At 33.8% G+C, this 13,088-nt stretch overlaps 1 protein-coding gene across 1 annotated transcript in view; it reads right to left on the bottom strand.

Annotated features, from left to right (window-relative positions):
* Nucleotides 1-1,516: 1,516 nt before the first annotated feature.
* Nucleotides 1,517-13,088, bottom strand: part of LOC107441118 (rifampicin phosphotransferase) — a gene marked incomplete at its 3' end in the record, with an annotated part of 93,960 nt that continues 82,388 nt past the window's right edge. Inside the window, 3 exon segments of the mRNA XM_071181070.1 lie at nt 1,517-1,563; nt 5,451-5,529; nt 8,588-8,751. Coding sequence (XP_071037171.1) covers nt 1,517-1,563; nt 5,451-5,529; nt 8,588-8,751 — 290 coding nt within the window.

Raw genomic sequence — 13,088 nt, 5'->3', positions numbered from 1 at the left:
AATGACTTGAGTTTTGTGCCCAAATAAATTTTTTGTTAACTTTTTAATATTGTAAAAAAATAGTAAACTTTTTGAGCACTTCTCTTTATTACAATAACTTCATAAATATATAGAAAGATAAAACTAAAAATAAAATAAAAGAATAATATGTGACTAATAGACTTGCAATAGGGATATTTATTAGGTGTTGATTAAAAATAATGGTGAAAAGCGCATCATCTAAATTTATTCTTACATCAAATGCATGAACCCAACTAAAAATATTTGGCATAACTCAGATTTGTCCATTTTCTATTTCGCGCTATAAAATTTTTATTTTTTAATAATGTTCTCTTACATTTTATAAATCGATAAAATTCAAATCTGAGCAGTCGTCTCCCAACGAAGTAACTCAAGTTCCAATCGTAGCAATGCCAATTCTATTCATATACGCAATGAAATAAAACAAATTCCCAGAAGTAAATGGGCCACAAACAATGATTAAAAATTTCAAAAAAAAAAAAACTTTGTGACATTCCTGCTAGCTTATTTTAGAACGTTTGATCAGTCAAGTCAACCCAAACGTTTTTTGAAATTTATTCTTCGGTTGACTTTACCTTTCACGCCAGTCAGTTGACTGAGCCATTACCGTGCCTGACTGCTAAGCCAATGGTTGCGGGTTCGAATTCCGCTCAGGGCAGGTCTGTTGATTTCTGTGTTGTTTACTATTGTGTGATGTGTGAATGTGGCCGACCCTGTGAATGGGTATCTGTGGAAGAGTGTGACGTAAATAATGCTGCTCGCCTCCGTGACATATGTTCGCAGGTGCCAACCGGGTAACTTTAAATGAGCATTACTCCCGGCATCTTTCAATGTGAAAAACGAAAGTTCAGTGCCTGCCGTTGAAAAAAAACATTGTTCTCATTCACGTTCAGTCGTTCAGTTAAGAAACGTTGTGTTCAAAAAATTATTTCATTATAAGACTCTCTTGGAGAAACAGTCCCGCAGTGGACTGATCGTCAAGACACGGTTCCCAGCACATCACCGAAGTCAAGCACGGCTACGGTCAGTGAGCGGGTGGGTGACCACTTGGATCAGTCTGCGTAGGGACCGAGGGTGTGCGGTATTGATCCTCGTTAAACTGTGCTACCGTAAAGTGCTCGACTTCTCGCGCAGGTCGTCGGGCTACCGAAGCGGGGGTGCCCTCCCCTCCGCAGAGGATCAAAATTGTGATGGCATGTCTTCGGATCATCATCCGGGATGTTTCCCAGACCGTCGCCAATAGCCCATTGTGCAACTCTAGTGCGACGTAAATTAACAGCAACAACAACAACAACTCTTGGAGAAATAAAACATGCTTATCCATTGTCTTAGCTGCCAGCTTGCACTGCCGTTGAGAAAAAAGTTTCTTAGTGGTAGTAACGTTAAAGAGCAGCACTACCGTCATCTTCCGACGCAAAGAACGAGTGTTCAGCGCCTGCATTAATTATAAAAATAAAATCAAAAAATTTAAAAAGAGAAAACTTTACCTTTCATGGAAAAGTTATCTTCACTTGAAATAGGAGTATTGTCTTCTAAGTTGATCTGAAACCAAAACGAAATATCATTAGAAATTTAAATTAAAATTTAAACTTGATTTTGTTAAAAAGAAAAAACAAATATTTTTTTATTATCCTGCATTTAAAGTGAGCTAAATAATGTTTTCATAAGAGAAGTTGATCAATTTTTGTCAACATGCACGATAGTGTTCGAAAATTTTAATTCTTCATTCTTAATTTTAAAAATTTAATTCAATTTAGCACATTTCATCTTAATTTCTACAAAATAAATTCTTTTGTATGGGTTCAGTTTTAAAACTTTAACTTGAACACGGTAGGCAAATCTAATACAAAGCTTCCAAAGGGTTGCTATGAACCTGGAAAAAAATCACACAGTGGTTGCTAAGTTTTCTAAGTACTATTGAAAAATGCTTTTTTTAGGATTTAAAAAAAAATTCCACAAGTTAATCCTTTCCATCACAACCAATTTCAGGTTAAATTTAAATAGTTAAAGCATTAGCTTCTGCTACCACAGTCAGGACATTCATCACAATCAAAATTTATCTGGGCGACTGAAGTCTTTGCTGTCGCTTCATTCTTATTGAAGAGACATACCTTCTTTCTTTGTCGCCTGCAGAACAGCGGTAACTATTGGTTTATTGGAATTATATACATTTGCAGGCTTGTGAGCTCAATTTAGGCTTATAAACCTTTGTCAAATAGAAGGTTAGATAGCACAATACAAAGAATGGCATCACGAAGATACATCCAGGGTGACAGCGGTATTCGAACCCACTACCTCCACGCTTTGCATAGCATTTAGCGAGTGACACCGCTCGGCCAGGAAGGCCCCACAGAGATAACTAGAAATTAATGAACGTTTAGAAGCAAATCATTTTAAGTGGTCTAGTGGTCTGTATTATTTTTGGATTAAATGTTGATAGACTGGCAGCTCTCATCAAGTAACTTACACTGCTCAGCAGAGATTTAACACCCTTGTGTCTGTATATATACACTCTATAACAAAAAAAATCGACGCACCGAGAAGCAATCATCCAATTGCTTTGAAATTTCGTATGCATGAATATTTTGAACAGATATGTCTAGAATGATTCCGACTGGGGACGTATTCTTAGGACGTATTCTTACTTAGCGACGAATCCCGCTTCCAACTGTGTTCCGACGATCATCGAAGACGTGTTTGGAGATGCACAGGGCAGAGGGGGGAACCTGCCTTCACTATTGCACGCCACATCAGCCCTCAACAAGGCATTATGGTCTGGGGTGCCATTTCCTTTGACAGCCGGACTCCTTTGGTCGTCATTAGATCACTTACTGCACAGCGGTACGTCGACGACATCCTAAGACCTGTTTTGTTACCGTTCCTTTTGCAGCTCCCTGGGCTGGTTTTTCAGCAGGACAATGCCAGACCACATACGGCACGTGTTGCTATGAACTGTCTGCAAGCTTGTCAAACTCTTCCTTGGCCTGCCAGATCACCAGATCTCCCTCACATCGAGCATGTCTGGGATATGATGGGAAGGCGATTGCATCTGACACGGAATGTTGATGACCTCGTTCTACAATTGGATCGAATTTGGCAGAAAATACCGCAAGAGACCATCCGGGAGCTTTATCGGTCTATGCCACGCCGTGTGGCAGCTTGTATCTAGGCTGGAGGCGGGTCAACACCTTAGTGAACTTGTTACTGTAACTCTGCAACTTGTACTGTACCGCACGCACGCACATACATACATACATACACACATACACACATACACACACACATACACACACACATACACACATACACACACATACATACACACATACATACACACACACATACACACACATACACACATACATACACACACACATACACACATACATACACACACATACACACACACATACACACATACATAAATACACACACATGCATACATACATACATACATACATACATACATACATACATACATACATACATATATATGTCATATTTAAATATCATATTTTTGAGTTTCTTAAATATTTTGTTACAAAGTATATTTCTGATTAAAAAGTTACTGAACTATTTCCAGAAACATGATTGTAATTTGAATAAAAAATTAAGCGAATCACTAAATAATTTTTAAAACTCCTACTCAATTTTTTTACAAATTTATATTTTAGTCATCTTTCGTATAATAAGTTCCAATTAACCAAGACATAATTTTCATGGAAATAATTCTTGTTTCGCTAAACATGTTTATAGGAAAAATTTAAAAGTCTTAGAATGCAACAATATTTTTTATTCTCACCAATATTATATGAACATTGCTAAGATAGAAAACAAAATACCTTGTAAACATAAAGTTTAAATTGATAACGGAAACGCTTGCATTTTAGCAGTTAGTTTAGCAGTTACTGACAAAACTTTTCGAAAAACTTCAGTTAATACAACTTAACATGATATTGCCATAACTTTTAAAAATTTGTAATAATAAAATCAAACTTATTTCTGTAATGTTCAGTTATGATTCGAGAGTTTAAAACTTTTTTTTTTCACCAGAGTCATCTTTTAAAATTCTGAAGAAAAGAAGTCAAATTAAATGAGAAAAAAGAAATGAAATGAACAGAAACAAAAAAAAAAACTATCGAAATAAGCAAGCTTTAGATTGCCAGATACTAAAAGTATGATGGCGAATAAGGAAAATCACCGGTACCTTGCCAGACATTTTAAAATTGCTGACTATCCAAATCCGTCACCGATCCGCCCACTTCGGTGACGAGCTTGTCATCAGTGGTGACTCCCAAACGTCACCGAGACACTCTTACGTATAGTTCCAGTTATTCTTACAGTTAAATTGCTCTAAGTTCATTAATATTAACATGGTTACATGTAATACTCTTCTTTTCTTTAGTCTAGAACAAGGGTTTCCAACCAACTTGAGGCCGGGGGCCGCAATTAAAAACACTAGTCAAATGGCGGGCCACAACTTTATCAAAATTTTATATGGGACTCTTTTATGTTTGAAGGAACATTAAATATTGCTGTCATAAAAGTTTTTTCATAAAAGTTTTTTTAATATTAAAAAAATAACAAGCATTACAAATAATGCATGTTACGTATCATTTTGAATCTTCTCTTAATCTGAAATTTAGTGACAAGATTTTTTTTTACTTTCAAATTTAATTCTGTGATAAATTAAAATTTTTTCGACTTATTAGGAATTATAGCAACAACTAAAAAATTCTCGAGCACCTGAAATAAATTTTTTTCCGCTCATGTGATGTTCAATTCAAGCAATTTAGATAAAACATGATATTCATTCCCTCTTTTATGCACTTTAAAATTTACAAATGTAAAAAATTTCGTCCAGAATAAATGGTTTCATAAAGCTAAATTGGAGAATTTCTGATACGCACATGCTTAATTATGTTCACAAAATAAAAATAAAATTAGAAAAAAAGAAACAAAAAAGAGAGCAACATACACGATTATTTTTGTATTTGAATAAATATTTTCTTGGATGCAAAACCTGAGAAATAAACAAATTTTTTTGCACCGTTGGAATGCTAAATTTCACAAATGACAAAAAAATGGGTTTTTTTTTTTAAACGAGAAAACTATTTAACGTCCTTATAGATTTTTTACGAAAATTGTCCGCTATGTAAACTAATATATTTTAGTTCGTGGGTCACAAAAAAAGGCTTCGAGGGCCGGATGCGGCCCGCGGGCTGCCAGTTAGAAACCCCTGGTCTAGAATGTTGAAGAATTTCATTGATAAGGCTACACGCATGCGTGACAAATTTTATCATTATTGGAAACTATGTTCTAAGGATCACTGTACTAGTTACCGTGAAAAAGTACAAAATAAAAATAATTCTTTGCAACTTATATGCAAAAAAGTTAATTTTAAGAAAATAAATACATGGTTTACTTACAGGTTTAGGAAATCCTTTCATTATTTCTGGAAATATATACTTGTCCAAAACTGGGTATCTACGTTTCCTATGGTTTGCTCTACAATACAAAATTTAATTTTTTAATTTGACGAATAAATAATTTAAATTTTAAAGAAATTGTTAGATATCAACAAACATGAAAGAAATGTTTAGTGGAGTTGAAATTTCGATACACAAGACTTACCTATTCCCCCTTACGTTGCTCAAGCGCAACACTGGGTGTAAAAAGTTCGAACAAAGAGAGAAGCAAAAAAAAGAACTTTTTTTTTTTTAAATAAGAGAAATTTTCCTTTAATTTGAGTTGATAACTTCAATAGCACTAACTTCCACAAAGTGCACTTTTTTCAAAAAATTTAAAGTGGTAGAGAATTAAAAGCTATTGCTGACAGAGTTTTAATTCATTTTATCAAAGCATTAAAAGCCTTTTTACGAGGAGACGGAGAAAAAATGGACATATAGTGAACCGCCAACTACTACGCTTTTCGAAAAATGTCTTATAGAGTGGTAGCTAATTAAAAGTTTTAGAGTGGTAGATAATTAAGTTTTTAGAATTTTTAGTAATCTTGTTTAGGATCCTTACAATTAGAGTAACAACGTGGAGATTTCTACATTGAAACATAAGCTTAGTTACTTCAAGAAGAAATTGTCCCCAAAAGCGTCAAGAGTTGACGATCCTGCATATGTGCCTTTGAATTATGTATATACAAAACTCGCAGTTACAACACTTTATGAAAAATATTTTGAAGTATAGAAGATTAAAAACTAAAGCATTTTGAATTTTTAATATTTTTGCTAACATTTTAAAAGTCACATAACAAGAGAACTGGAAAAAAGTGGTGTTTCTTATGAGCTTTTGAATCATTTACCTGTAGTATTACGGAAAATAACTTTAAATCAAATTTGCAAAACGAATGATCATACAAAAAAACATAAATTTATCTACCAGTAGAAGAAATTCTCCTTAAACGCCAGGGAACTGGGAACCCTGCCAGTAGCATGCCCCGAGTTTGGTATAGTGGTATCGTGCACAAACTAATTAATTTAATCTTTCCCTATGGCATTGTAAAAATAATACATAACTACTTATCAAACCGAACATTTAATGATAACCTTAATAGTGTTACTTCTTCCAGAAGAAATATAATTGCGGGTGTTCTCCAAGGGAGCATTCTGGGACCGATACTTTTCATAATTTATACCCACCTTTTCCCCTTTTTTCGCAACTACCACAACAGTATCACGGCGTTGTACGCCGACGATACTGGAATTCTGCAGAAATCTCTCAACCCAGATAATGCACTTCAAAAACTACAGGACAAGTCATACTATGTTGAAGACTGGTGCCTAAATTGGAAGTTCAAACTCAATGCTAGTAAATAGCAACTATTAATAATACAAAAGAATAGAAAGAACTTTTCTAATAAATATCAACTAGTTGTCTTTAACAACACCATGCCCATTGTTAATAAGGCTGTACATTTAAGCTTGACCATTAATAAACAACTCACCTGGTTTTATCACATAAATAACATTAGAAATAAAGTATACGCAGCAACCAACAAACTTCAAACCATTTTCCATAATCGACACCCCAGTTTAAAACTGAAAAAAGAAAACTCTTGTAAACCTCTATGTTACGACCCATCATGAAGTACGCCTCACCTGCCTGGTGAAACGCAACCTAAACAAACTCATTGTACTTCAAAACAACATCCTGAGAAAGCTCACGGGAGCCAGATGGTTTAACCGAAACAACGCCATACATAGAGACCTTAACATTGACCGCTTTGACCAGCACTTCAATAAATTAAATAGAAACTTCTTTTGCCAATGCCGCCACCTGCGATTCCAAAAATTTTAACGATATTTTCGACTGCATTAATCTCAAAGAGGATGCACAGCTAAGATCCATAGCACACTTTTACACTTCTGATATCACACTAACACTTAACAACACAAACACTCACTGAGTTATTTACACGCAGATTTAGCTTATCCCTGTGAAAAAGCAACCCCTCGGGGTCTGATCAGGGGTAAACTAATCCCTGTAACCCGTCACGAGTGGTAATTACTAGGAAAGTCGGGTCTCTACTTTAACAGAGCCACACATACCTGCACATATGCATACATCCTCACATTCCTTTAACTCGCCCCCCCTTTTTTTATATATTCCCAAACTGTAAATATTCCTCAGTACTTATTTTCTCACTGTACTTTAATTTTACCTTTTTTCATGTACTTTTTTATTACTTGTATTTCTGTTATTACCAAATAATGGCGAAGTGCCACTTTTTTTTCTTCCACGATCTCCATTTTGCTCCCCCAAACTTTATTTTTGTCATCTACGTTGCTTAGTCTAATTTCAGGATGAATGGAAAAAGGGCCGTTAGGCCTCAGAAGCCCAGTTCCACTACAACGAATGAGTGAACGAACAGTAGTATGCCCTAACAACTACAAAATTTCCATAGTTCAGAAGAAGCAAATGTTTCCTGTAGTTGCAAAATGTGCTAATATTCCAATAAATAAGAATTAAAATAATTTGGTCCACCACTATATATAAATTATAGAAAGATATCTACATGGACAAATAGTCAGATTTTCAATTTTGCTGGAAGCTTTATAAGAGTTCTATTTGCCTTAAAAATTTCGGCCTTTGCTTAGCACCACTGGAAAAATATTTTGCTGAAATTTCAAACATTCGAGAGAATAATGTAGCGAAAGGAAAAATTGCCAGAGCAATTTGTATGCCGGAAAAAATATAAAATTAGTAGTAAAACCACATTATATTTAATTTGTTTTCGGTAGAAATCAAGAATCTTGGCTACCGGGTCATACACAAAACTGCTTCGTACTTTGAAGCAAATCTAACATCAGTGTATCGATAGTGAACGAATAATTAAGATGAACTATACAGATTGAATGCATTTCATCAGCATCTCTACACTGATGATGTTATCGTAGATAGCACTGATCTGATAATGTTAGGGACTGTTGATGGTCATACCGAAACGATTTTCTACCTTACAAAATTTTTTTTGTGCTTCATACGTTTCTTACGTTTCATTAATAGTTTAATGATGCATCAAATAATTAAAAATAATTGTAAATTATTCAACCTTGCAATTATTTTTGGTGATCTTGTCTCTAAAATTTCTCTTATTTCGTCCACAGTCATAAAGAAGAGTAGATCTTCGTCTGGTATTCTACCTTCTGATACCATAAGCTTTGCTAGGTGATAGTAGCCTTTTCTCCATTCATCTTGAGTCTTGATAAGCAGTGACTGTGTAAAAAAAAATTCATATATTTGCTTTAAAAATGAGTAAACTTCACAGACAAGTTTTCTTAACTAAAGTTTACGTCTAAACACTAAAAGCTATCAAATAATGTCATCTTGGAAATTGTATTATATCAAAAATAAATAACTGAAAATTAGGAAATTATTATTGAAAAAAGTGGATCACACCGCCTATGCTTACCCCGCTATTTCATTTTTCATTTTATTTTAGAACCGTCGTTGAACAGCAGACCCAATTTCGAGTTCTCGACTCAACTCCGTAGAATTGTAATTTTGAACTCAATTTAGAAACAAGGGAACTCATGGATTAATAATTTGACGTCTATATGGAATTTTTGTTGAAACTAAGCCGTACTTGCGTCACGGTTAGCCTGACGGCAAGGGAATTCTCCCATGATTCGTCTACCACTGAGGATAGTTTACGTCAACACTGTGGTCAGTGTGAGCCGGGTGCAGAATTTGTATTGACCAGCCATCATTGGAACTCGAACCCGGTTCACATCATTGGAAGGCGAGTGCTTTATCCCCTGAGCCACAACGGCTCTTCACCCCGATTTTTCTTCTTAATTTTATTTTATAACCGTCGTAAAAAAGACGACCCAATTTACTGGGGGAAGTATTTTCTAAATATTTGATAACATGTAAAAGTCATAATTTCAATAGCTAGTTAACTCCATTTACTTTCATGTTCATGCGAATCATTTCACTCTTTCTCTGTATAGTACATTTTAAGGCAATTCAAGTCGTCTGTCAAACAAAAAGCGCCATCACAATACAGAGGAGATAGGAAAATCCATTCACTCTTTAGACTTAAAGGCTTAAATTTCACACTATTCTGAAAATGCCTTAGTATGTTGATCAAGAGAAAAAAAGAAACCCCCTGAATAACTTTTGATCTAATGATCGAATTTTCACGTGATAGGATTAAGCCTTAATAGTTAAGTTCCCATAACAAATCAATACCTCGGAGGCACTGGATCGAAAAATTAATCGCGCACCCCGAATAACTTTTCATCTAATGATGGTATTTTCACGTGATAAGATTAAGCCTTAACAGTTAAGTTCCCATAACAAATCAATACCTCGTGGGCACTAGGTCGGAAAATTAATCGCGCTCTGATTCAAGTCAAAATTACTATTTGCGGATTGATGGATGGTGTGTAGATGTGCCCTCCCTGTATGTGACGTATGTATGTTGACTCTGGATCATCCTCAGGAATGATCGTCACCCACTGCGCAGTTCTAGCGTGACGTAAACAAGAAGTACCGAGTACTTAACAAATATGTTAAATAAAAAAGGTAGACGATATTTTAAGTTACGAAATTGTACTCAAAATAGTACTTTCTTAGAATAAACATTCATTTTTCTTAACTGATTATGATTTCTGATTCCAAAAAACAGACATAACTGCCATTTAGGAAAGACGGTCCTAACAGTTTGATCAGGGCAACAAGTCAAACTTTGATTAACTTTAATTTTACTTTTTTGTGCTTCGTCTTGTAAAATCTTGCAGCGAATTGAAAAAATTTTATGCACACAATTATAAAATTCGTTTACCCAAAGATAGTTCCACGCAATAAATAATTTTAATAACTATTTATTATACTTTATTAATTTTGTATTGGTATTTATTTATTTATTTCATTTATTATAAAATAAATGAATGGTCGAAAGAATTGTATTTCAAGAAATACCAATTTTTCCATCATTTTAAAGAATTTAATTTTATGTGACAAAGTACAAAATTTGAACGAAATTGGTTGAATAGTTCTTGAGAAATAGAATTTTAAAGACATCAGGCATTTCAAATTAAATTTTTCTGAAATTATAAGACCGATTTAGTTCAGAATTTGAATTTTTCTATACACAATTCTTTATATAGAAAGCAATTCGTTAAAATGATGATAAATTCTTTAAAATGATATAAAAATCTGTGTATCGTACAATTAAAATTTTTTCGAGAATAATTAAATAAAATAATAAGTAATTATTAAAATTATTTATTAAGTAGAATTATCTTTGGACAATAATTTCATAATTGTGTGCAAAACTGTTTTTGATTCATTTAAATAATTCTCGCTTTGTGGCAAAACACTCAAAAAGTAAAATTAACAGTAAGAGGTTTAAAACTTGAATCTCTGTCCTGACCAAACTATTGATAACATATTTTTCAAATTGAGGCTATTCCTTATATTTTGAGGGTCAGAGATCCACCAAAAGTGTTTCTTTTTGAGAGAAAATGCTTTTTTGTATCTCATTTCGTAATTTAAAATATCGTATACCGTCTGCACTTATCATTTAGCCAATTTGAGGTCACCCCCATAAAAATTAAGATTGAGCCCTAGTGGGTGATAATCCAATCATAATATCTAAAGTTTTTCAGGGCATTTAATTTCTTTTTTTTGGGGGGGGGCACTGTACTTCAATTAATCATGGATAATTTAATATTGCAATATAGTTGCCTGCAAATTCTACTCCTTCAAAGCATTACTCCCTCACACTTAATCCAATTACAAACGCAGCTCTTTAAATAACAAAAAAGGGAGGAAAAAAAGAAAGAAAAAAGGATAAAAAAGACTATTATGGAACTCCACTGGTTGATAAAAGTGACTTACGAGCCGACGGGTGTCGCAGTTGTATATTTGACCTGTAGTATATTTGCTAAAAAGTTTCAAGTGCAAAGCCCTTATTGCAAAGTTGTAAACGTTTCACAAAATTTGCTGCTATGGGTGACATGAAAATATGTTCTGAGATCAATAATTGTTAAAATAGAAAAGCTTATATTAAAAGTAGTGTATACAAGTGATTACCCAAGTCAAAATTTCTAATGGTTCTCCATTGATGGACCAACATAATCTTGATGGTGACCATCAATAATTCTATCATGAAGAATTATATTTTTTGATGGTAATCAATAAAAGTAACCATAAACCCAAAATAGGAATTCGGACTGATTACATAAGAATAGCAACTTGTTTTGATGGTTTCTTGATGTTTCTTGATGCATCAGAAATTTCCGTCATAGAAATCAAATCTTGGAATGGTCATGAACCACCATCAGCTCAATATGGGAATTTGGACTGATTTATGATGAGCCAACATAAAAAAACAATTTTTTTCATGGTATATTCCTGTTGAACCAACAAAAATTCCCTTTAAACCATCATGGAAATATATAGTTGAAACCATCAAAGATCATCGCGAATTGTTGGTTCGCGAGAATCAAACTTCTCTTGTTGGTTAACCATCATAGTATTCAGGTAGTATTTTCCATCATGCAATGATGGAAGCTTGCTGTCATATCAAAAACCACGAATGCGTAATGGAAAATGCTGGAAGGCTCAGGGGATGTATCTTTCACCTTCCAGTGAGGTAAACCGGGTTCGAATCCCAGCGATGGCTTGTCGGTACGAATTCCGCATCCAGTCTGACATGCGATAAAAAACATTGTTTTATAGTACAATCTGTTGAGGAATAGTGTAATAAATTGGGAATCTTGCTAAGAATAATTCTGGTTTCTTAAGCTGAACGTAAAAAACTACTGGACACTTCTCGATACAGGTTATTAAACGTATACACATTCTTTTAACGATAGCATGCAAAATAAATTATAATACAATTACATGAAATAAACATTATTAATAACATAATTATTGATTTTTCAAACCATTGGATGTTTTCAGGGCAATAGACAATGGCAATAAACATATTATTATTGTTTCGAGATATTATAAATTCCAAAGTATTAAGTTGAAATTCAGCATTTTTTTTAAAATTTAAAATCATTACTTACATGAAAATACTAATTTAAAATAGCTAAAACTTGATAAAAAAGTTTTTTTACTTTTCTAAACTTCATATCATTTATACCTCTTTTTTTTAATATTAACCAATTTAACTTTCTTCTAAATCATATATTTGTATCACAGATGGCTGACAACTCAGAAATCAAGCTCTTTCAGAAAACTCAAGAACTTCTGGAAACTGAAGAACTTTCCTCTCCAATACCCCTCAAGCTCTGAGCTCGGAAGGCATCACTTTCAAGTCAAGTTCACACTCAGAACAAGTTCCGATGTGTAAATATTATTCATTTTAAATTGTTTATCTTCCCAAGTTTCTGATGCCATTCTTTCGTCACTTCTTGGTAATAAACTCCAAGAAGTGGCAAATGCCGAAGGAATACACTTTTACACTAAAGCATTAGAACACAAAATTATTCATTAAACTTTGTTTTTCATTTTTAAGTTTTTTGTCCTTAAACCTCCTTGTCCATTTCCACCTGAAGTCAGTCTCAATAAGGATCTATTAATATATATATATA

This window comes from Parasteatoda tepidariorum, chromosome 5 (assembly GCF_043381705.1).
Source record: "Parasteatoda tepidariorum isolate YZ-2023 chromosome 5, CAS_Ptep_4.0, whole genome shotgun sequence".
NCBI lineage: Eukaryota > Metazoa > Arthropoda > Arachnida > Araneae > Theridiidae > Parasteatoda > Parasteatoda tepidariorum.
This window is presented reverse-complemented; position numbering and strand designations above follow the sequence as displayed.